Source organism: Monodon monoceros, unplaced genomic scaffold (assembly GCF_005190385.1).
Source record: "Monodon monoceros isolate NGI ecotype Baffin Bay Population unplaced genomic scaffold, NGI_Narwhal_1 Super_Scaffold_2, whole genome shotgun sequence".
Classification (NCBI taxonomy): Eukaryota; Metazoa; Chordata; class Mammalia; order Artiodactyla; family Monodontidae; genus Monodon; species Monodon monoceros.
The window spans coordinates 13,853,813-13,880,128 of record NW_021703776.1 but is presented as its reverse complement, the minus strand read 5'-3'; the positions used below and the strand labels follow the sequence as shown (position 1 = coordinate 13,880,128).

Sequence of the window (26,316 nt, the reverse complement as noted above, 5' to 3'; positions counted from 1 at the left end):
ATATGTTGGATCAAGTTTCTGCTTTCTTAAGACTCTGCAATTTATAAGATAAAAGTCCTGAAAAGATTTCCACCCCAATACCGGCAGCTCTCAGTAGACCTGAAACCAGAGGTAATACTGTTCAGGAAAAGAAGAAAGCCTGGCTCCTTTTCCTCTTTCCCATGATTCAGGCAACGGCCTTGCAGTACTGCCAACTTCTAATACAAAATAAGACAAAATGACAGGTCATGTTGTGCGATAAAAACCTGAGGACTCCAACGTAAACTGAAATAAACATTGATCCCATTTCACGTTAGGCTTTTCTCTGCTTAACTGGCTTTGTGTACCTTTGAATAAATGTGCTAAAAAATACTGACGAAATCACCCCTGGGGCCTTTATCATTAATTAGAGGACAGAGCAATCAGGGAGCTATTACGATCCAGTGGCAAAATCAGAGAACCCCCTGGTGCCCATCATATCGGGTTGGTCAGAAAGTTCATTCGGGTCTTTCTGTAAGATTAAAGACTATTCATTAAATGAAATGCCATAGAAATTGTCCCATTTTTAACATGCTTATACATTTGTCATTAATATTATGAAGCAAAACTTCACTATTTAAAATAATTCTGCTAGGCTGTAAATTAAAAGGCAAAGCTGTATGCATGTCAGTAGAAACCCCGTACAAAGAAGTTATGAAGAACCAGTACCTCCAAGAAAATACTGTTCATATATTTTTATTTTTAATCTGACGTTTAGTGCTATATTTAGCAGCACAAAATTTTCATCCACATTATATGTGATCAAAAATGTTGCTACAGAACACTGCTATCTGATTAATTATGTGACAATTCAAAATTAAACATGAAACGGAGAATGATGGAAGCTAAAATGCGAATTATTTATAAGAGCTTATGACAAACCAAATTATTTATAAACTTCTTAATAGTACTGACCAGGCAGACACCCTAAAATATTCAGGAAAAAACATCTACAAGCTTTGAGTCATGCTTATTTCTTTCAGTCTCAGTCAAAAGAAAACAGTTTCTTGAAAAAATGAGGGTTGAATCATGAATTGTAACAGAGTCATACAAATAATAAAATTGCTTTTTTATGGTTAAATTACATTACTTTAAAAACAGGACACGTATACTAAGCTTCGGTATTTCAAAATAAAGCTCATACTCTTTCCATCATGTTCACAGAACACTCATAATTTTCTTTCTTTTGGGAAGATGTACAAAGATGGAAAATTTATGACAGCCACTCTGTGTACTCAGAACGTACTGGAGAGAAAGAGAAGTCCATTGTAAGTCTTCACAGAATAAACCTTTTCCAATAACTACGGCCAATAATGGCCTCTCATTAGATCTCTTAAAACACCTTGCTCTGCCTGTCTTATTTTCTAGTTGCTTAAAGCTTATTAACACAGTCTCCCCAGTCAGTCTGTAAGCCCACTGAAGCCTGGGACTGTGTTTTTATTTCTCTTGGATCCAAGTAAGTACTCAGCCCAATTGTTGACCAGGGTAGGTTCTAAATAAAGATGTGCTGAATTGGACTGAATAGGAAATGAAAAGAAACCAAGCTCCGAGACTTTAGCAGTTGGCACCTAGCACAAATGGCAGAAACTATTACCATAGACTCTTCCGTAAAGACCTGGAAAGGAACAGACCCATGCTGGTAGCGAAGACTGGATTATGGTACCAGAGCACATGGTGATAAGAGAGCATGAAGAGATGCTGCCTTCATTAGTTTGTACAGCTATTAAAGAAATACGTTGTTCAAGTTTAATTCATCCGAAAGCACGTAGTCCCTTCCTATGATAAGAATACAGGCTTGGAACAGTAAAGGAACTACATAGGTCACACAGGCAACAGGATGCTTGAATCTGGCGTATCCAGGAACACGTGGCCGACAGTAACTGACCAAGTGTGCGAGTTATCAGGATAAAAGTGCACCATCTTAAAGGTCCCTTTGGATCTTAAGCTCTAAAAACCATCTCAGAGTTAAAATATAGTGTTTGCATTATTACTCCTCCTTAAATTGAATCGGTTATTTGTTAAAAAAGTATCTCAGTAGGCATTCAAAACACAGGAGTTCTTTTTCTCATTCCCTCTCTGATTGTCTCTTTCTATCTATTAACCTTTCTTTTTGGTGGTTTTTTTTTTTTTTTTTTTAAGGCTGCACCGTGTAGCATGCAGGATCTTAGTTCTCCGACCAGGGATCAAACCCAGGCCCTCTGCAGTGGAAGTGCGGAGTCCTAACCACTGGACTGCTAGGGAATTTCCATTCTATCTATTAACCTTTCCGCAAGCCACTCCGCATTCTTGTGGGAAGGAGAAAAGCTGTAAATAAAGTCTTCCTTATTTTCAAAACATAACATCAGAATGTACAAAGGCAGTGACAACCTGCAACATACAGTGAGGTACCAAAAATGAAAACTGATCACTGGGTTAGGTCCCCGAACTTTATAAGGAGCCTAAGATGCTGCCACTTTTATGAAAGACTTTGAAGTTTGGGCAGAAACTGGAGAACAGCAGTCGGTGGTCCGATACCTCCTGACTGATGGATCGTCTCAGCACCAGCTCTGATAAAGAGCTTACCAGCCTTGTCTAGAACCTGCCCACGAGAAATACCATCTTTTCCTCTAGTCAGAAGCGGGTGAACGCTGAGTCTTCCCACCACGTTTCGTGGCTAGCTTTATTAGAGCACCCAGCATGTAACGTAATAATTTATCTGTTTATATCAGGGGTCCTCAAACTCAGTCCTGTTGACACTTGAGGACAGATAATTCTTTGTCATAGCGGGGCTATCCTGTGTGTTGTAGGATGTTTCGCAGCATCCTTGCTGGCCACCACCCACTAAATGCCTGTAGTGCCAATTCCCCAGTTGTGACAATCACAGATGTCTCCAGACATTGCCAGATGTCCCCTGGGGGACGGGGGTGCGGGTGGGGGAATCCACCTCTGTTGAGAACTGCTGGTTTATATGCTTGGGTGTGACTCAGACTAGAGCTATTGCTAAATGCGCATCATTTCATTCACATCTGCATGCTTAGCGCCCAGCACATTCCTGGAATGCAGTAGGCACACGGAACAGAGACTTTCTGAATAAATGCATTTTAAAGGAACAAACTTAAAAAATTATCATCCATTGTGGGTGCATGCAAACACCAAATTTAAAGTCAAACCCAGGCATACCTATTATGGATGGCCTTAGGCAAGTTATTTAATTTTTAGTTCCTCTGTAAAATTGGATATTACTATGTATAGTGTTGCTGGGAGTATAATATCGCAACATGCATGTAAAAGCGCAGCGCGTACAGTAGATAAGCAGTTTAAGTACCACCTTCCTCCTTAAACAATAAGCAAAAAAGATCATTTCCAATCCCCTTCCCCCTACCTGCGTCCCAATTTCTCTGCAATCCTCCTTTGGCAAACTTAGTTCTGAGACTCAAGTATTAGAAAGTTCTGGATTCTTTAAGGGTAGGAGAAGCATCATTAGCAGATGCTGTTCTATTTATGAATTCCCCCAAACGGCGCTTGGTCCTCTCCCTTCAGCTCTATCGAGGAGGTAGCTTTAAGGAAATATTCAAAACGTCCATGGATTCGACATTTTCCGTAACAAGGTCCACATAAACATCAGTGGCGGGCTTCCCTGGTGGCGCAGTGGTTGGGAGTCCGCCTGCCGATGCAGGGGACGCGGGTTCGTGCCCCGGTCCGGGAAGATCCCACGTGCCGCGGAGCGGCTGGGCCCGTGAGCCACGGCCGCTGAGCCTGCGCGTCCGGAGCCTGTGCTCCGCAACGGGAGAGGCCGCAGCAGTGAGAGGCCCACGTACCGCAAAAAAAAAAAAAAAACCATCAGTGGTCATCAGAGTGTATGTATCTCAGTTTCATCTACCACAGAGAAACTGCAAATCTGCTGCCTTTAAGCCAGCTGCTCCAGTGTACCATTTTTCTAGATTTCATAACATTTTTCACTGAGAACAATTTGACCATGTTGGAATGTCATACCTCATAATCACTTTCCAAAAATTCATGCAAGATCATTTCATAGATGAGTGGTTTCAGAACTGGATCCCCTCTTGGCAAATAAGGACTAATAGCCTAAGGAAGGATAAGGCAAAAAAAAAAATCTTTAAAAAGTAGCAAAATAAAACTGTACTCCAAAGAGGCAGCACATATAAAAATATACATTTACTTTAAAAACTTAAGGCAACAGAGTACTTTGGAAAAATATTACGAAGAGAAAAGATTCAAGTAAGCTCTACCTTCTTATAACATGTTACAATACATTTTAAAAAGTATAGATAAGGTGTCTACATGTATGAATGAATGAATAAAAGACACTGCCTCGATTAAGTTAAACATTATCTCTCTGTTCTTCCTGATGAATTAATGAAAATCTAAGTAATATTAGGGAGAATGATGATAAAAGTCAACTTCTGAAGTAATCAAGGACTTATAGGTCATCTATTCATCTTTTTTTTTTTCTTCCTTAAAATGGAATACATCAACCTTTAAAAACCCATAATCATCGTTTGAAATTAAGGGAAAATAAACCTTGTGTTTTTAGCTACTTCAGCACTGTGTTAAGTGTTGAATTTCCAAACACTGTAAATGGTTCTGCAGTGCACTACCCACCAATCGCCATGCTCTGTCCTGGGGACCCAGAGCTCCAGGCACTGTCCCCAGGAGCTCACAGCTTCAGAGGGAAGATATGCAGATATCTAAACAGCCAGTTGCAATATTGCGTGCTAAGTGTCTTGAGAGAGGGGCAAACAAGATGCTGTGGCGAGGTGGATCTTGGAGACTGAAGCAGAAGTGACAGATGCCAGGGGCCTGTCAGGCCAAGAGAGAGGGGGAAGGGCACCCTGGTAGAGGGAACAGCATGGGCAAAGGCATGGAACCATGAATGCACACTCTGCATGCAGGGAGGTCAGCATGGCTCAGACATGTGAGATGGGGGTCACGGGAGGGAGATGAGGCTGAAGAGGAAGGTGACGTGGGGTCATGAAAGGGATTCAGATTTTATGCTCTGAGCAGGAAGGAAATGAGAGGAGCACATTTCGTTTTTAAACGGCTAACTGTGGGTTAGGGTTGTCTATAGATCTGCCGGAAGGCCCTTGCAATAGTTCAGGCGGGAGTTAAGGCAGTGGTACCAGAGAGGGAGGAGAGGCCCAACTGGTACTGACAAAGTGAAACTGACAAGAACTGGAGATAAAACAGAATAAGGAGGTGAGTTAGATGTTCTCATCAAGACAATGGCTTTAGCTGCATAGCACAGGGAGATCAGCCCAGTGCTTTGTGACCATCTAGAGGGGTGGGATAGGGAGGGTGGGAGGGAGACGCAAGAGAGAGGGGTTATGGGGACATATGTATACATATAGCTGATTCACTTTGTTATACAGCAGCAACTAGCACAACACTGCAAAGCAATTATACTCCAATAAAGATGTTAAAAAAAAAAAAAAGACAGTGGCTTTGAGCTATTAAGCATGGAGAAATGAGTATACTGTGATGTGGTACACAAAGATTGAAAGGAGAGGGACCAAACTTGGGAGGGAAATGGATTCACATTAATCTGAGTGATCATTCTCAGCAGCATGTACACACAAGGAAAAATGTCCATCACACGCTTCCAACATAGATAAGGAATTCAAAGTAGAGGTCTGGGTGATGGAGCCATCATGGTAAACATGGCCGCAGGACTGGAGAAGATCCCCCAAGGTCAATCCAATAAACATGACGAGAAGTGTCCTTGAGGGTCTCCTGGAGAAGAGTTACATTTATGGGGCAAGCAGAGGACAAGGCAAGGGGCTGGCCAGGTGAATAACTAGAATTTTTAAAAGCATGTTCATAATTCTAAGAGAACACTGAAGAGGCTCACAAATACTGAAAGGTTTTTAAAAAACGTTTTAAACAGATCTCCAGATATAGGAATACTTTATTGATTAGTTTAGATACTGTAAACTAAAACGAAAGATAAAAAAAATATCAAAATTATTTGTTCGAGCTACCTGGTCAAAATTTTCCATTTGTCTTCCAGCAAGTAAGATGCTGGAAAATGCACTAATTCTTCAGTACATGTGAAAAAAGCCTTATGTTTATTATAATCTACGGTGATGAGACTATACCTGTTTTCCACATTCATTAAAAAGAACATGAAAACTTCCATCTGAACACAGAGGGAATTGGAGGGACATAAGAAAGTGAAAACATATCATATATGTAATACATTTGTATATATTTTATGCACATAAAATATAAACCAGATTTCTATTTGGTAACTAATTTCTACAAGTTTTTCTTTCTAGCTGAAATAGTACTCGCTTCCCAATAAAGAACTCATTACTATTAATTTTATTTCCATCTCAATGTTAATATACTACATACAAAAATTAGAGTTAAAAATAAAGCTATGCTTACCTTAAGCTGTCCAATTTCTTTAAATTTATAAACTTCATATTCCCAGAGTGCTGCATTTTTCCCAAGAATTTTCTGGCATTTGCTGGCAGTAAAAACATCCCAGGGAAAAGAAAGTATAAATAAAGAAAACAAACAGAGACAGAATAAGTAGACATTTCCCCTAGTGGTTTAGATAAATCTCTCATCCCAGAACTTTGACAAATTTCCATTTCAAGTGCCAATGAACATAAAGGTATTACTGGTACTCACTTGACTGCATATACAAAGTTGATGGAAATCATGAAAATATGAAATACTTATAAATAAAGATGAATCCCTTTCAGAAGACTTTGATTAGGGGTTTTCCCACTGATTTTTCTGTTCTGAGTTTCCTACTTATCCAGATGAGTGCTGCTGGTCTGGGGACCCTTCTTGCCTTGAAGAAATATCATCATACCCAAAAGTGTCAATGAAACCACTTTTTCAATGGCTTTAAATAGTGGACTACAAAATCATACTTTAGAAAATTAGAATCCTACTTCAGTATATAATTCAGAAAAATGTTCATGTATGAATAAAACTTTGATTTACACATCAAAGAAACACATTTCCCTAAATCAGGGGACAAAAAGTGGCCCTGAAGACTGTTTCCGGGCAGCCACGCAGTACTGCAGATGGCACTGTGCAGCTCGAGGGGGAACTGCCCACACAGACCCACACGACCACTATAAACCATTTAGGTTTTTGTCCTGCAAAAACCTGTCTCTTTTTCTCTCTTTTCCCTTTTGTCCTGTCTCTCCTAGGATGCTTGTAGCGTGAACAGCCCTGGAGGTGAGAGGACACAGACTGTGTCTCCCTCTGGAGCACAGGGCAGGTTTGTTTACTGCCCAGTAAAATAAAAATAACATCTTCCTCTGGAGCCAAGGGCAGGCAGGCTTTATAAAAGCCCATTATAAAAGAATCAGACACCCTAAGCCCAGGGTCCCTCTCCTGTAACGCAACCTGCTGCCTGGGCCGAGTCACCTGGGCCTCTCTGCCTCATGCTGTGGGATCTGGAGAAAGTGCTGGTACTCTGGCCACGACTACTGCTGAGGTAGACGGTCCTGTGTCTCTGACCCCGGAGTATCAGGTCTTTTGCCAGCACTCATGAAACTGGCAGGCAAACCTGTCAGCTTATAAAAAGGGTAAAGTATCAGACTCGTCATGATTTCTGACACTCTTCTCATTAAGTAACGAGAAAACCATTTTTCGTTTAGTGCAAATGAGACAGTAGGTGGGTAAATAACATGTTATCAATCAATTCTGTGGTTAAAAGCATTACTATTCAAAAATAACCCCTGTTAGAAAGATGTAAAAAAAAAAGTCTGTCAACTGTAGAGAAGGACTTATTCGTATCACTAACACGGCTCAATTCTATTTATATTAACAAATAATTGTGAAAACATCTTGATTACCGTGCCGCTATGTCGTACTCTCCTTTCTCCACCAGGTGGTTTATATATGCCAAGCCAATGTCCTAGGGGAAATGAAGGAATTTCATACTTAACTGGAACACGTGGAAAGTTGGGGCTGTGTTCCTGAGTGGGCCCGCTGACTGGAACCTGTTCATACATCTTCGTTTGCTTTACGTAATTATGCTCATTTCTTTCTTGAGCATATTTAAATATACTTGTATTCTCACAAAGTTTAGAGTTTACAATTTTAAAAAACGTGACTACTTTAAAGGCTCCTAGCCTGCCCTCTTCTAAGAAATTTCCTACGAAGAAATCTCTGATAAGACAAACATGATCCAACAGTTTCATGTTGTCACTGGATATAAAATTGTTTCTTGTGCTTTCATCCCTAAAACGTGAGCTACCTGTCTCTTCTATTCCAAGTCTGAGGGAATGCTGTAGGAAAAATGAAATGACAGATCATTTGAAAGGGAAATATTTAAAGTTAACATCGAAGTGAAAATGAGCTCAGAAAACCAGGTCATTCGAACCCACGAGTTTACAGATGAGGAGACTGGAGCTCAAAGCAATGCACTGACTGGCTTCACAGGATTCGTGCTCATTCACTTATTCCACCTTAGTCCTGAAAGGATTTGAGGTGGCCTGTGTCACCAGAGACGGGGGACCTCTTGCTTGATCGCCTCATGACTCTTATGAAAGATTAGTTCCACCTAAAAGCATTTGCATGAGAAGCTTGAACTCAATGTATATAACAAAACTTGGATTTTAAGTTCTACTTTATGCACAAACAATTTTTTGCGGAGCTTCTTCCTGGATAGCAGAAATGGCAGGAGCCCATTTTTCTCTCTGCCTGCCTTACCCTAGGAGAAAAATGTCCAGGCATGATTAATGTAAAGGGCATGCCCATTTCAAAAGTGAAGGGAAATACCCAAAGTTCTTAGTTTATTAAACTTTCACTTTAATGACTACTGTGTAGGAAATCGTATTTCAAATCTGTTGGAACTACGGAGTGAAGAAAAGGTGCTTAACTTTATTTCTCTGAAAATAGATCACATATCACAGTATCTACAGTTTCAGAGAAGAGACGCCTCTTTTGAAGAGTCAATTTCTCTAACCTTTCTCCCCACGTCCATGCTCCCTCCCAACTCATCCTGTACTCTGTGCTCCTTTAACCTCAACCTGATTTTCTCTCTTTTCCCTAAGCATAAGCACGTTAAATGTCTTACACGAAATACCCACCATCACCCAAAACCTCCCCATGATGTCACAGTCCCCAGCCATTGTCTTGACTCCTTTCCACTTCGAGGCTAGCCTTAGTCTATATTCAACTCAACTTCATCATCTCCTATTCACTTTCACTCCACCAAGCATGTTGAGAATAAATAATATATACAGAAAATGCACTTGTCACTTTCATATTACCAAACCCAATGTACAACCCAATGTACAACTTATCTTACTTTTGACCTGCTTACTTCAACTATACTCTTCCACTGGCTGGAATACTCCATTTCTAGGTAATCCTTGCTTATTCTCTACAATTTTGAATGAATAAAACAACATAAGATGCTCTCGTTCTCTCTCTCCCTTTTAGTTCCTGAACTATTTTGCTTGTGTACTCTTTGGGAATTAGGCTTTTTTGGCAAGTTTTAGAGAGAAGTTTAAGGTGGGGAAAGTGTAGGCAGAAGGACTTTGCACTGGAACCCAAATAGCCATAAATAACTAAGTTTCCAGTTTTCAACTGTAAACTAGGGTCTTGGGCTAGATGATCTCTAAGGACCCTTCAACACTCAGAGGATAACATTTCTTTTCTGCTTTCCGTCTGCACATTCATTTTCACAGTTAGCAAAGAAATGGGCTTTCACTCACAATATTTTTCCCATGTCCAAAATGTAATAAAAATATATTTGATGTCCTAGATTAGTCACCATAACAAAATAAATTGAGCCTGTTCTTATAGAGACACTGAAGCAGTCTAGTTTTATGAAACTACTCTTTTTTCTTTTTTTTTTTTTTTTTGGCGGTACGCAGGCCTCTCACTGCTGTGGCCTCTCCCGTTGCGGAGCACAGGCTCCGGATGCGCAGGCTCAGCGGCGGTGGCTCACGGGCCCAGCCGCTCCGCGGCATGTGGGATCTTCCCGGACCGGGGCATGAACCCGTGTCCCCTGCATCGGCAGGTGGACTCTCAACCACTGCGCCACCAGGGAAGCCCTGAAACTACTCTTTTGATAAATTTCATGATAATGTGGTTTTACCTTTGATTTAAAGAAACTTCCCCACACATAACTGGAAAGCTTTGTATTTGAAGTGTATTTATAAATCCAGTTTCCAAATTACCTAAAACTACCTCCTAGCAGTTGTTCAAGTTTCTTGTTTACAAGCAGAAACTGATTCAATAAAATGAACTATTTTGACCTCACAGGTTAGGGAATTCATTTGAAATAACTTCTCAAAAGGTAGCAAGAATCCGTTCTTTTCAAATTACTTTCAGCCTCATTATAACTTATTGAAAGGTAAAGTTATGTTTCAAATAGTAAAATTACATACTTACCAGAATCTTATGTCTTTTAATGTTCTTTTGGCTAATTTCAGCTGCCATCAGAGCTTCCTGTATTTACATAAGCATGATAAAAGCAGTCGAAAAGGAAGAAGGGAAAAGGGGAGAGAGTGGGAGAGAGAGACACTGAGGTTATAAACACAATATTTATTATGTTTTAAAGTTCTGGGCTACATAAACAAGCCCCATTTTCCCATGGCTTTTGCTTCAAGCACAGGAATTTTTAATGCTATGGTTGAGTGAACCTCACTGAATTCAAACTCAAACAAAAGCAGTCAACCAAAATGAAGACTTCTCTTATTTCCATTTGAATTCATTTCCACATTAGGACCCTGGAATCACATTTCAGACGCAACTCAAAATACAACAAAATCTCTTATGTTCAAACAAAAAAATCTGTCATGCTAAATCTGTATGACATATATTAATCAAGGGGCACTTTTCCTTTATGAAGCATAAAACGTAACCTATATGCATACATTTAGGTACAACTACACTAAGATTTTGAAAATCTCTGATTTTATTTGTATTTTGGTAAGTTTACAATGATTCCTTGAACACAAATGTTTGAAACACAAAATTATTTCTTTAAGAAGCTGCTGGATCTAAAGCAATAATGGTAATAACTGGGGTATGAACTTGGTATCAATACCTAGACTCCAAAGAGTTTATAAATGTAAAACTTTTTTTTTCCAAATCCTTTCAGGTGGTTACAGACTTAAAGCACCAAGTAAGTGGACGATTTTTTGTTTGTTTTTGGCTGATTAGCATATAAGACTATCCAGGGAGTTTCTCTAACTAAACCAACAGAAATAATACCTTTGCAGCTATTAAAACTTTAAAATGTTTTCTTTTTTAAAAAAAGCCATGATGGGGCATTATCTACTCAAATTAGTCTGAACCAAGACTCAATGACGTGGACAACATCATTCCATCTGAACAGGTAGTTCAAACCCTCCTGAGTACAGTTTGATAGCTTTACTTTTTACACATGATATAAGCACAAAATAAATGATTTCACTAAAATATCCAAATGGATGATTTTGAAATACTAGCTTTATTTTATTTTTCTTGAAAAACCACCAAATAAACTTATCAGTAGGCTGGATTGAACCCACCCCTCCCTCCATCACCAATGCCTCTTCCACTGAACAGTAAGGCCAGTCAACTTCCTTGCAGTCTTTATTCCCCCTAACTTGCGAAAAGAGTATCGGAAAGTTATTGGCCTCCTACATATTACTAGCTTAGAACATTCTAATTCACCTACATGAAAGATTTATTACAAAACCCTTTTAGCCCCTCTCTGTTACCGACGTGTCAATACTTTTAAGTAAAAGCAAGACTACTTCATATTTCTTCTTTTCAAGGAGCCAGTCGATGTGGTCATCCTGGTCTCGTTCCTTGGCTACGACAACATCTCTTGGACTCACAATGTAGAAGAGTGACTCCCCTTCCGAGTATTCTAGAGATAAGAGAGCAACAACTTGGGTGACTCAACAGTAGAAACCTTGGCAGTGGTTTGGTGCGGGGGGACAGGGTTAGGCTACCCAACTTACAAGCGAACAGAAAACTCTCTTACCTTTGGAATAAATGTGTTTGGCTGTGTTTGAAGGCAGGGGTGAGAGACAGGTAGAGAATGATAGAGTCTATTCCAGTGCTTTAAAAAATATTCACAGGTAAAATGATTTGAATGAAAAAAGAAGGAAGGGAAGGAGGAAGGAAGGGAGGGAAGGAGGGAGAAAGTACCAAAAAGACTCGAAAAAAATAAGGTAGGCTTAAAAATTCTGTTTCCTATATTAACGTTCTGACCTCAGCTGAAAGATAGCGCTCAAAATTCTCCATGTCTATTGTATATAATTTATCTACTGTATATAAACTTTATTGATGGCCATTTACAGCACAGTTCTATTTTTACAGAACAATTACACCCCACAGTTGGCGATAAATGTTTCCTCCTCTTCAAGGTCAAGGCCATCTAAAGCATAAATGACAGATGCCCCAGGCCCTGGAGACATCATCTATCATTTCAGCATGTCGTGCGCAATGCCGATGGTAAGGGTTTCCTGAAGAATTCAATTATAAAACCTGTTCTGAAGGGTTTCTAAATGTGCAGCAGTTTGCTCTGAGCAAAAAGTACCTCAACTGGATGCTTTCACTTGTGAATCACATTTGCTTTTTGCTAAGTCCAGAATATCCACTCCCATTTCTCAGCTGATCAAGGGCTTCATCTAAGAAAGCTCTAACAGATATAGGATATTTCTTCATTGACCAAAATGAGAACTGAAAATATTCTCAAAACATGTCTATTGTTTTTAAAGCAGCAAAGAATTTCTCAACAGCCAAAGCTGTTCTATTTTTTCATCAACATATTTTTCAAGGATATGATGACACCAAAACACAGAGGCCCCTGGTATGACTACAAAGCAATGGTTCTCCCTTTATTTCCAAGCAGTGACTAAGTGCATTCATGCATCCACTCAACAAATACTTAGTAAAAGCCCAGTATGGACCAGGTGCTCTCTCAAGCTCTGAGCATTCGGTCAAAGAAAGACAATTTCTCCGGCAACCCAGAGTACAGCTTCTAGGGATATAACATTGGGAGTGATACGCCAACTAGAGGACCATGCTGCTTGGCATCAGTGTAAGTCAGGTGTCACATGAAATAGTTAGGACAGGAGACCAAGTACAAGAACAAAGGCCACAAAGCCTCCTCACCTTGGTCCTGGCCTCATCTCTACCCCTCCCTTCTGCTGTGGGAACTCACGCAAGTTCTACAGCATCTCTGGGCCTTGACGCCTTCATTTTCAACATAAAAGGCCTGCCCAGATAGGCTCTAAGAGCCTTTCAGCACCTTAATTTAAATTCCTGGTTGTGCTACTCGAGGGGAAAAAACATAAATATAAGAAATAACGTGAGTCAGATCCTTGATGTCTCTCACCTAGGTGATAATCTCTACATTCATTTTCCTGAAAGCCTCTCACAGTCAGAGCATCAGAAGAGATCTCTTCACAAGTCTCGGAAAGCGGCTGGATGATATCCAGTCTGGGCCTGGCGCAGTATTCTCTTTCCTAAGGGGAAAAAGAAAGTCTCATTTGAATTACATTTCTATAAAAGATACAAATTAGGGACTTCCCTGGTGGCGCAGTGGTTAAGAATCCGCCTGCCACCGCAGGGGACACGGGTCCAGTCCCTGGTCCGGGAAGATCCCACATGCCACGGAGCAACTAAGCCCGTACGCTACAACTACTGAGCCTGCGCTCTAGAGCCCACGAGCCACAACTACTGAGCCCGCGTGCCACAACTACCAAAGCCCGTGCTCTGCAACAAGAGAAGCCACCGCAATGAGAAGCCCACACACCAATGAAGAGTAGCCCCCACTCGCCGCAACTAGAGAAAAGCCCACACGCAGCAAAGAAGACCCAGCGCAGCCAAAAATAAATTAATTAAGAAAAACAAAAAGGAAAAGTAGTGCCTTGTGCAAAATCACATGGATACTAAGTGGCCAAGTGTCACAGCATATTTTAAAACAAAAGATACAAATTAATTCTAGGTAGCCATAATTAAGTGCTTTGGTTTTGTAAATTCGGCAGGTGTAAGCCTTTCTCACCACCTGCTGTGGACAGCCTCATAGCAGTGGTTTATTTTGACCTCTTGGATGAGATACACAGGACAGGTACCACTGTACTATGTCAGCAGTCCACCACTGCAGCCCTTTCAACTCCAAGGGACGGCTACCACATCCTTAGATAACTCTGTTACATCTTCTTCACAAATATGAGACAGAGTGAAAATTACATTATAAACTGCTCCATGATCCAGACCACTGCCACTACTAGTCCTTTCACTGGGGATGCTGAGAAGCCAGAGACTAAGAGTTACGTCTACAGCAAAACTTGCTGAGGTGATGTAGATGTTCTGTGCCCGTACTGCCCAGCGTGGTAGACCTGAGTCACGAGTGGCCATCAAACACCTGAAATGGGATGACTGTGCCTGAGAAACTGAGTTTTAAATTTTATTTCATTTTCATTAATTTCAACTTGGATAGGCACATAGCTTAATGACTACAGTTTAGGACACTGCCATTCTAGATCAAGATAGAAGGGGAAAAGATGCTTTATTGAGGGCCTATGACAATTTCACTAGCCTAGTAGGTGACTGTCCACAGATTCTTCTTGCTGAGTCCTTAAATTACCCTTCAGTAAGTATTGTTCTTCCTAATTTTGCAGATGAAGGAACTGAGGATCGAAATGTTTACTGAGGTCAAAGTTATATAAGTAAACAGTGAGACTGGGATTTGTGGAAAAACTGGGACTATGGATTTAAAATCAAGTTTGTTTTACTATAAAACTCAAGCTCTTTGAATATTCAGCACAGAGGCACGAAAGATACACTTGACTATTTTCCAAAGCAGCGAGACCTAAAGCAGTGTGGCACTTGTACAGAGAACACAGATGAAAGGAACAGAATGAAAGAAATCCAGAACTACTCCCAACTCTCCAAGGTTCCCCAGTAAAACAGTAAGCCTCGAAGATTCCTTTGATCAATTTTGTTAGGTTAATTGAGAAGTGATTACGTCAGCTTTGCATCCCATATATTTAAAAGAGTCCAAAATAAAAAGCAATTATGAAAGATCCACTATTAGAGGAAAAAACCCCACTGAATATACAGGACAATTTATCACATCTGTGGGGAAATGACAAATATTTTGCTTTTAAAACAACAAAAAAGAAAAACCTGAAAATTTTGACTATTTAAAAAATTAACAGCTATAACAATGACAAAAAATATCAAAATAAGAAACACAAAATAGAAAAAAAAAATTGAACCAAATAATGTTAAAAGAAAATCACCTTGCTAGACCATATAAATAGCTCCTTCATGTGTATAAGGAATCCATCAGCAAGGTGATGGATGAGAAATCCATCTTATCATTATTTTACAACTTTTGTTCACTGGTCTAACAGCCCTGCTTATGCGTGAACTGCCTAGGAGCAGGAATGTGGTCTTGTTGATCATTGATACTCCATGCTGAGCACCATTCTTAACACACGTGCTTTATTAATGAATGGAAGAAAAACAAAACATTAAGGGAACAGCTTCATAAATTAGGTTATATCAACCAGATGAAACAGTTCACAACCACCAGAAAGATGATGGGAGACTGCACAGCCATATGCAGAGAGAATGGAACGATGCTCCTAAAATTATGGCCACAGAAGAGCTTGTAACTATCACTGCAACTGTGCGGGAACGGGCACATATGTAAAAGGTGTAATGAGGAAAATATGCTGGGATAACATTACAGTTGATATAAAAACGAATTCTGTTTACTGTTGCAGTTAAACTTTTTGATGTGAAAAAGAAAAGGGGGGCGTGGTTGGCCCCAAGCTTGCTTCTTTATTCCTTCTGCCTTAATTTGATCAGTTCTTTCTGTATTTAAGGATTTCAGGTGTCCTTTGGTGTTAGAGAAAATGAAGAGTTATATACACTGACACACACATTTTTAAAGCACCTCCAAGACCCTCACTTCTTCCTCTGAAAAAACTCCATTTTCTAATTTGCTCTTTGAGGTTGGCTTTTCTTGGTTTTTACTCCTTTCCAATACTCTCTCTTATTAACAAAGGTTTCCTTCCCTTCTTTCTTTTTTTGGTCAACCGTTTATTAGGCCTTCCCTTTGTCATTTTACTGCCTCTTTTCTTATGTCTTTCAATCATATCCTGAATGCTCCCCACGTTCCTCATCAAAAAGCACTGTATTTACTCCCTCCGGAGCCAATGCTTTTCTTTATTTTCAAAAAAATAAATAAATAAAATAATAATAAACTGATGTCCTGCACAGGGCTAGAAGCCAGCCCTATTGATTTTAGCAGGTTTGAGTGTTCACTTAAGTCTACTGCATGCCATTGCCTAGCAACATGGGCACTCAGAGCTCCAGGTTACTATAGCGATGGCTTCCTGATGCAAGAGCTCGCTCAGAGAAATGTTGGAGAGCAGCTACCACTTCAAAACCAGGACTCCCAGGGTTTTTCTCCCCATTTTATTCCTTGCTATTTGAAAAGGAAAAAAAAAAGAGAGAGAGAGAGAGAGAGGATACAGACAAGGAGAACCCACTCACTGTAAAGAGCTAGACGATCAATTGCATTTCTTTTATACCATACCACAGCATCCCAAAGCAAATCCTTTACAATAAACTCTCCTTGTTTATGCCTTGAAGCCACCCCTGGCCCCTTCCTGACAGGAACTCTGGACTCTGACAATAAAGACAAACTGGGAATGGGGCCGACCTAGGCTTCAAAGAAAGACTCAGTATGCAGGCCCCTCCACTGGACCCTATAACGGGCTTCATTCCAAAATCATGTATAATGAAATGCAGATTCTCTGCTGCTTCCTATGAGCCGTACATTTCATACCATCATTTGCAGTGATAACCGAGACTTAGCAACAATCTAATTTCAAAGCAAGAATCAAGCTACTCAGAATCACTGGGCCACTGGGAAGTAAACAAATATATCTGGACCACAGGAAATAATGGACCACCCTCTCTGTAATTCACTCTGACCACAGGGACCCCTGCTGATGCTCCACATCAACTTCATTGCTGTCATTTCTGCTAATGCACAGTGTCAGTTTAGTTTCTTGGCCTTTTGGCAAGAGGAATCCTTCATTCCTTTCGACTAAAATACCAAGAGAGATGGAAAAAAGGGAAGGCAAAAAAAAAAAAAAAAGACTCCCCTTTGCTTGGCAAAAGGAACAAAGGCAACCAACGAGTGGAGCTTCTGAAACGTAAATACACGAAGCCTGCAGGGTAATCTCTGCTGACGTTGTTTAATAGGTCAGGAAGTTCTGCTCAGACTGGAGCTGAGTCCCTTCACAGGCAAATTCATCTGGGTAAAAATGCTACAAATGAACCCACCCTATTGTATTTGGGGTGAAAAAAAAAATTACCGTTTTTTCGGAAACCTCCTTTACATAGGAAAGTACAACAAGCTGATCACAGAGAGGTGCCAGTCCACTGATGTAGAATTCAGTTTCAAACTGAGACACTGCAAACAAAAGGGAGAGAAGATTCACCGTTAGCAGCAAAAAGCAGCACACAAAGGAAAGGACACGTCGACTACGAACGCAGGATGGACTCATTTTAGAAATCTAACGAAAAGGGGGCAGAGATAAACATACTTTCTGGACAATAATCAGTAGCCCAAAAGAATATCTGGGAACTTACACTTGAAAATTTCTATTACAAATAAAAAGCAAACTCGACAATAACAGCAGCATGAATGGTGAAGAGTGACACTATCTAGTTAGTTTAAAAATGACAGTTAAATCCCATGAAGACACTTTGAAATCTTTAAAGCCCAATGTAAACGATTATCGATAACAATACTTTTAAATATTAAAAAATTAAATATTTTAAATAATTTAAAAATATTACTAGTGACAAAAATACTTTTTAAATAATTTAAACATAAATTTCAATCTTTCACAATTAGGGCATTACAGTGGTATGATGGTCACAAGAAATGCTATTTGTAATTATGAAACTATTACTCCTTTTTAAACATTTAATAAACATTATATCTAGACTTAAAAGAAAAAAGTGTAAATACACATTACATTATGATGAAACTCCATTAATTCTTCAGTGAAATAAAGGTCAGAGAAAATAAGAAATTTCTCTTTCCTTTTAAAAGATAGTCATTAAAACGTAGAAGAATTTCTGTTTCTTCTATTGCATCACCTAAGAGGTATATAGATTTAATTACAATGGACCTCAAAGATCTTATAGAAGGCTCAATGGTAGAAGTACAAATATTGCTACAGTATGATTCTAATGACTAGCTGTTGTAATATTTATAATAAATGACTGTTGTTTTAAGCAACTAAGTTGGGATGGTTTGTTATGCAGCAAAGCCAACTGATACAATATTAGTGCCAGGAAAAGACTCTTCCAGGAATCATACACGGCACTTACAGATTCATTTGAGAGTAAACTCGCATTTGAACCCACCACTTTCTCTAAGAGTTTCTTGATTCAGTTCTTCTCCACAGTTCTGTGATATTAGCTTCAGGTTTAGTTAACTTTTATGATAAAATGACCATCTTTTCCAAAGCAGGGGAAGTCAGTGTAGCATATTGGAAACAATATTGAATGGGAAGTTAGGAAATCTGGGTCATAACTGCAATTACACTGAACTTGGATAATTCATTTTAATTTCTATGGGTATGACTTTTCCCATGTATAAATAAAGGTATCAGAATAGAAATAAAACCCATAACACATAAACTGGGGGGGGGGGACTGAATTTTTCTTTTTCCTCCTCTCCATCCTCCTCGTAAATCACTTAGTGTTACTTGACTGGGCTGATCTTCAACGCCTACTCCTTATTTAACTGTTTTCAAATTTTTATTTTCACACCAAAATGAGACTGAGGATAATCAAAAAAACACTAAGTAGTTAATAACATAAATATTTAAAAGGATAACATTTCTTAAGCTTTGTCCTGGGTGGGATCGCATAGGTGGTCAGGGTGCCCAGGACAGAGCCATACAATGGGAGTCCAAATGGTGCCAGCTCTCCCATGAAGACTTGTTTTCTCACCCGCTGAACCTGAACTGAATATTCTTATGTAGGCACTTGAAAATAATTTTTGGTAAAGTGGTGATGTGATCAATATTCTCACGAAGCACATGCGTAGAGAACTTCCCACAACCACGTGTTCAGAGACGAGCACGTGCAGCATGTAGCCAGGCACAGAAGGTTCTGGAGAAGCTTCCCCAGTGCTACCTATGAATGTGGGGGGGGGGCGGGGGGAGTGGGGAGAGACAGGAGGGTTGGAATGTGCAGATGCTATTGAACAGTGTGGGCCACACATGACCTACTGATCAAAGAGGTGACAGTTTCACATTCAGGAAGACATACAAGGCCTGTTAACAGGAGGGTTTGGATGCCAGCACTCCTGAGGTTGCACAAACTCTTTGGTAGAGATGGACTTGTGTGTTTTACTAAAGCGCATTCCATCGTTGAAATGCTACGCATACAGCAACTTGGATGAAGAGCAATCAAAGATGCTACAGAGACTGTTTCATGGGAATCACATGGAGCCTTTGATGGGCTTGTCTGCCATAGGCACCCGAGGGAGAGCATCATCTAAGAAATGGTGGGTGAACGAGGTATTCTCCCCATTTGAGACGCCAAAGGGGCTGCCTAGGCTCACTGACAAGGAGCATCACACAGTATCCCTCCTAAAGGTAACCAAATCCACATCAAGGCTTTGGTTTATAGGAATGAGCCGTAAGATACAGATCAGAGAAACTAGAAAACAATTCTACCCAAATCTTTTCTCTTCTACATCCTGATTTCTGTCCTTAAGAGCTTGCATTAATAACACAGAAAACTTCCTGTTCTTTAATTAAGAACATAATAGGAAATCTAATGTGTTCTTAAAGAAAATAAGGACAGATGTGAAGAAGCAGATATTTCCTTCTCAATTCCAGATACTAGAACAAAATGCTTATTTGTTAAGTACTAAATCCTACCACTTTACTAATTGAAAACAGGTAATAATTTACTTGAAATGACATGAAATAACTAAATTAAAAACAAAAAAATGTTATTTACGAAGAAAAGGTGTGGTATTATATAAAAATAGTGTTGTCAAGATATCCAGAGGCACAGTTAAGCAAGTTATCACCATTCAGATACAGCTGCAATTAAATAATTCTTCTCATTTTATTAAAATGATTTCATATCAACAGAAATCTTATGGAAAACAAAATTGCAATTATAGTTGCACCCTTTGAGTCACAAATTAAGAGTTCTAAAATAATGGCTGCTTTTCTTACCTTTGAATATTCTACCACTTAGAAATTCATCTCCATTAATACCCATTAGTAATGATATCATGTAAAAAAGAGGACTCATTTCCTGGTATGAGGTCCTAGTTTAGGAAAATATCTACAGCTACTCTGCATTAAAAAAAAAAAAAAAGACATTTCAGAATGAATGACATTTCAGGGTTCTGTTTTTCCATTACTACTTACTAATGCAACAAAACAGGATTGTTTTAAGATCTATCATGATTCAGTGTATTCCCTAAATTAAGGCTGAATCCATGAAGGGCTGGTTGGAGACAGTGGTGTCAGAATGAACAGGAATGTTGAGGAAAGTTCCCTCTATGCCTACTTTCTGCAGGGTTTTTATCATAAATGGGTGTTGAATTTTGTCAAAAGCTTTCTCTGCATCTATTGAGATGATCATATGTTTTTCTCCTTCGTTAATATGCTATATCATGTTGATTGATTTGCGTATATTGAAGAATCCTTGCATTCCTGGAATAAACCCCACTTGATCATGGTGTATGATCCTTTTAATGTGCTGTTGGATTCTGTTTGCTACTATTTTGTTGAGGATTTTTGCATCTATGTTCATCAGTGATATTGGCCTGTAGTTTTCTTTCTCTGTGACATCTTTGTCTGGTTTTGGTATCAGGGTGATGGTGGCCTCGTAGAATGAGTCCCTCCCTCTGCTATATTTTGGAAGAGTTTGAGAAGGATAGGTGTTAGCTCTTCTCTAAATGTTTGATAGAATTCGCCTGTGAAGCCATCTGGTCCTGGGCTTTTTGTTTTGTTTTGGAAGATTTTTAATCACAGTCTCAATTTCAGTGCTTGTGATTGGTCTGTTCATATTTTATATTTCTTCCTGGTTCAGTCTTGGCAGGTTGTGCATTTCTAAGAACTTGTCCATTTCTTCCAGGTTGTCCATTGTATTGGCATAGAGTTGCTTGTAGTAACCTCTCATGATCTTTTGTATTTCTGCAGTGTCAGTTGTTACTTCTCCTTTTTCATTTCTAATTCTATTGATTTGAATCTTCTCCCATTTTTTCTTGATGAGTCTGGCTAATGGTTTATCAATTTTGTTTATCTTTTCAAAGAACCAGCTTTAAGTTTCACTGGTCTTTGCTATTGTTTCCTTCATTTCTTTTTCATTTATTTCTGATCTGATCTTTATGATTTCTTTCCTTCTGCTAACTTTGGGTTTTTTTTCTTATTCTTTCTCTAATTGCTTTAGGTGCAAGGTTAGGTTGTTTATTTGAGATGGTTCCTGTTTCTTAAGGTAGGATCGTATTGCTATAAACTTCCCTCTTAGAACTGCCGTTGCTGCATCCCATAGGTTTTGGGTCGTCGTGTCTACATTGTCATTTGTTTCTAGGTATTTTTTGATTTCCTCTTTGATTTCTTCAGTGATCATGTCATTATTAAGTAGTGTATTGTTTAGCCTCCATGTGTTTGTATTTTTTACAGATCTTCTCCTGTAATTGATATGACAAACCCACAGCCAACATCATCCTCAGTGGTGAAAAACTGAAACCATTTCCACTAAGATCAGGAAAAGACAAGGTTGCCCACTCTCACCACTATTATTCAACATAGTTTCACAAGTTTTAGCCACAGCAATCAGAGAAGAAAAAGAAATTAAAGGAATCCAAATCGGAAAAGAAGAAGTAAAGCTGTCACTGTTTGCAGATGACATGATACTATACATAGAGAAGCCCAAAGATGCTCCCAGAAAACTACTAGAGCTAATCAATGAATTTGGTAAAGTTGAAGGATACAAAATTAATGCACAGAAATCTCTGGCATTCCTATACACTAATGATAAAAAATCTGAAAGTGAAATTAAGAAAACACTCCCATCTGTCATTGCAACAAAAGAATAAAATATCTCGGAATAAACCTACCTAAGGAGACAAAAGACCTGTATGCAGAAAATTATAAGACACTGATGAAATTAATTAAAGATGATACAAATAGATGAAGAGATATACCATGTTCTTGGATTAGAAGAATCAACGTTGTGAAAATGACTCTACTACCCAAAGCAATCTACAGATTCATTGCAATCCCTATCAAACTACCACTGGCATTTTTCACAGAACTAGAACAAAAAATTTCACAATTTGTATGGAAACACAAAAGACCCCGAATAGCCAAAGCAATCTTGAGAACGAAAAACGAGCTGGAGGAATCAGGCTCCCTTACAAAGCTACAGTAATCACCACAGTATGGTACTGGCACAAAAACAGAAAGATAGATCAATGGAACAGGATAGAAAGCCCAGAGATAAACCCACACACATACGGTCACCTTATCTTTGATAAAGGAGGCAGGAATGTACAGTGGAGAAAGGACAGCCTCTTCAATAAGTGGTGCTGGGAAAACTGGACAGGTACATGTAAAAGTATGAGATTAGATCACTCCCTAACACCATACACAAAAATAAAATCAAAATGGATTAAAGACCTAAATGTAAGGCCAGAAACTATCAAACTCTTAGAGGAAAACATAGGCAGAACACTCTATGACATAAATCACAGCAAGATCCTTTTTGATCCACCTCCTAGAGAAATGGAAATAGAAACAAAAATAAACAAATGGGACCTAATGAAACTTCAAAGCTTTTGCACAGCAAAGGAAACCATAAACAAGGCCAAAAGACAACCCTCAGAATGGGAGAAAATATTTGCAAATGAAGCAACTGACAAAGGATTAATCTCCAAAATTTACAAGCAGCTCATGCAGCTCAATAACAAAAAAACAAACAACCCAATCCAAAAATGGGCAGAAGACCTAAATAGACATTTCTCCAAAGAAGATATACAGACTGCCAACAAACACATGAAAGAATGCTCAACATCATTAATCATTAGAGAAATGCAAATCAAAACTAAAATGACATATCATCTCACACCAGTCAGAATGGCCATCATCAAAAAATCTAGAAACAATAAATGCTGGAGAGGGTGTGGAGAAAAGGGAACACTCTTGCACTGCTGGTGGTAATGTGAATTGGTTCAGCCACTATGGAGAACAGTATGGAGGTTCCTTACAAAACTAAAAATAGAACTACCATATGACCCAGCAATCCCACTACTGGGCATATACCCTGAGAAAACGAAAATTCAAAGAGTCATGTACCAAAATGTTCATTGCAGCTCTATTTACAATAGCCCGGAGATGGAAATAACCTAAGTGCCCATCATCGGATGAATGGATAAAGAAGATGTGGCACATATATACAATGGATTATTACTCAGCCATAAAAAGAAACGAAATTGAGCTATTTGTAATGAGGTGGATAGACCTAGAGTCTGTCATACAGAGTGAAGTAAGTCAGAAAGAGAAAGACAAATACCGTATGCTAACACATATATATGGAATTTAAGAAAAAAAAAATGTCATGAAGAACATAGGGGTAAGACAGGAATAAAGACACAGACCTACTGGAGAACGGACTTGAGGATATGGGGAGGGGGAAGGGTGAGCTGTGACAGGGCGAGAGAGAGGCTTGGACATATATACACTAACAAACGTAAGGTAGATAGCTAGTGGGAAGCAGCCGCATGGCACAGGGATATCAGCTCGGTGCTTTGTGACCGCCTGGAGGGGTGGGATAGGGAGGGTGGGAGGGAGGGAGATGCAAGAGGGAAGAGATATGGGAACATATGTATATGTATAACTGATTCACTTTGTTATAAAGCAGAAACTAACACACCATTGTAAAGCAATTATACCCCAATAAAGATGTTAAAAAAAAAAAAAAAAGAGTCATGTACCAAAATGTTCATTGCAGCTCTATTTACAATAGCCAGGAGATGGAAGCAAGCTAAGTGTCCATCATCGGATGAATGGATAAAGAAGATGTGGCACATATGTACAATGGAATATTACTCAGCCATGAAAAGAAACGAAATTGAGTTATTTGTAGTGAGGTGGATGACCTAGAGTCTGTCATACAGAGTGAAGTAAGTCAGAAAGAGAAAAACAAATACCACATGCTAACACATATATATGGAATCTAAGAAAAAAAAAAAACGTCATGAAGAACCTAGGGGTAAGACGGGAATAAAGACACAGACCAACTAGAGAATGGACTTGAGAAAATGGCGAGGGGGAAGGGTAAGCTGTGACAAAGTGAGGGAGTGGCACGGACGTATATACACTACCAAATGTAAGATAGATAGCTAGTGGGAAGCAGCCGCATAGCACAGGGAGATCAGCTCGGTGCTTTGTAACCACCTAGAGGGGTGGGATAGGGAGGGTGGGAGATGCAAGAGGGAAGAGATATGGGAACGTGTGTATGTGTATAGCTGATTCACTTTGTTATAGAGCAGAAACTAACACACCATTGTAAAGCAATTATACTCCAATAAAGATGTTAAAAATAAATAAATAAATAAAATTAAAGAAAAGAATGAACAGGAAAGTATAAAGACTATTCTTAATGAACAGATAATAATGAACAGATTTAGAGAAAGAAACACTGAATGGTAGTATTTATTCTTCTGGAACATATGTAAACTATGTAAAATTTTATGGACTGGCTTTATAAAATATCTTCAAGTAATTACTGCCTTTCTACTTCAAAATTTTAGTGAAACAAAGTTTCAGTTTATTTTCTCTAAAATTCTAATTTTCCCACATGACAATGATTTTTAATAACTAATGAAAAAATATTTCCAAAGGAAAACCAGTTCGAATACAGGTGGTTTATAGGTCTCATACCATGGAAGCTCATCTTTGCATTATCTGGAAAAGATAAGTCATAAAGAAAAAGACAAATTGTGTTGGAAAGCACTAAAACAAAATAGAAAGCAAAAGCTGGGGAGCGGCGGTGGGGGCGGGGGAGGAGAGAAAAATGCACAATTTCTAGAGGGAGCCACAAAAGGCAGTAGCTATTCTTCAGATCAAAGAGTTCTGAAAGTGAGTCAATGGCTCTGGGGCCCTGCAGGAAGTGCTCTGGGGTCCCTGGGATTGTGATGGAGGTAAGCAAAGATGCACATTACAGCTGCAACACAGCCTTCATCCTGATGGGGATGAAAGGCCTGCAGTGTTCTGGTTTATTTAGGAGAATGAAGCATTCCTAGATGTGCTAGAAGAAATAATTCAAGGAAAAAAGAAAGAGATTGTATGCAGAATAAGAGAGAAAGAGGAAGAAAGTTTCAGAGGGACTATTCACATAAAAATTTTATTCAAGGAAGTTCTTTGGATCCAGAAAGAGGACAATTGTGTACAAAGCTCTGATCTAGAAGAGAGGCTTGAGTTCTTGATCAGTGCTGTCCAACAGAATATTAACACAAGCCAAAAATATAACTTTAAAGTTTTCTAGTAGCCATATTAAAGAGTAAAAAGAGATTAAATTTAAAAAGTATTTTATTTAATGCAACGTGTCCAAAATATGGTCATTGCAACATTTAACAACACAAAGGATTATTAATGAGATAATTTACTTTTTATTTTCATACTCTTTGGAATCCTAGATGCAGCACATCTCAGCCCACACCTGCCATATTTCAAGCACTTAACAGCTATAAGTGGCGAGTGGTTACCATATTGGACAGTGCAGGTCCAGATGCCCCCCAATGTTATTTGTCTTTAAAGTCCAGTAATTTTACTCAAATATCTTGAAGATGTTCATCGTGGGTCATAATTTCCAGATACACAACTGTACTATTTTAATTTATAGTTTCTAGTTTTGTTTCTCTGTAGTTTCGGGAAATTTTTCTTGAATTACTGTTTTTGGTATTTATTCCATTCCCTTGTTTTGTTTTCCATGACTCTTATTTGTAGGCTGAATTACCTTTGCCAGTCTCAGTATTTATCATTTAATCATAAACCTTTTCTCCCCTTATTTGTGATGAAAATTTTTTTCCTCTTCGATTTCTCTTTATAGCGTTGTCTTTGTGTCTATTTGCTCCTGTTTTCCTTCCAGTTTAACCTTCATTTCTGAAACAATCTTTTATTTATAAATATTTCCTGAGTCCTGTCACCTCATTTGAAATTTTTTTAGTTCTGATTTTTGTTCTTTCATCCCTTCAATCACTTCTCTTTTTTAAAAATTTATTTTTGGCTGCATTGGGTCTTC

At 38.9% G+C, this 26,316-nt stretch overlaps 1 protein-coding gene across 1 annotated transcript in view; it reads right to left on the bottom strand.

Moving 5' to 3' along the window:
- Positions 1–26,316, bottom strand: part of VPS41 (VPS41 subunit of HOPS complex) — a 189,093-nt gene that overhangs the window by 31,162 nt on the left and 131,615 nt on the right. The window contains exons 11-17 of the mRNA XM_029233408.1: positions 17,340–17,437; positions 13,334–13,463; positions 11,742–11,857; positions 10,390–10,446; positions 7,839–7,900; positions 6,406–6,487; positions 3,991–4,083 (exon numbers count right to left, since the gene is read on the bottom strand). Of these exons, the coding sequence (XP_029089241.1) occupies positions 3,991–4,083; positions 6,406–6,487; positions 7,839–7,900; positions 10,390–10,446; positions 11,742–11,857; positions 13,334–13,463; positions 17,340–17,437 (638 nt within the window). The remainder of the gene's footprint in view (positions 1–3,990; positions 4,084–6,405; positions 6,488–7,838; positions 7,901–10,389; positions 10,447–11,741; positions 11,858–13,333; positions 13,464–17,339; positions 17,438–26,316) is intronic.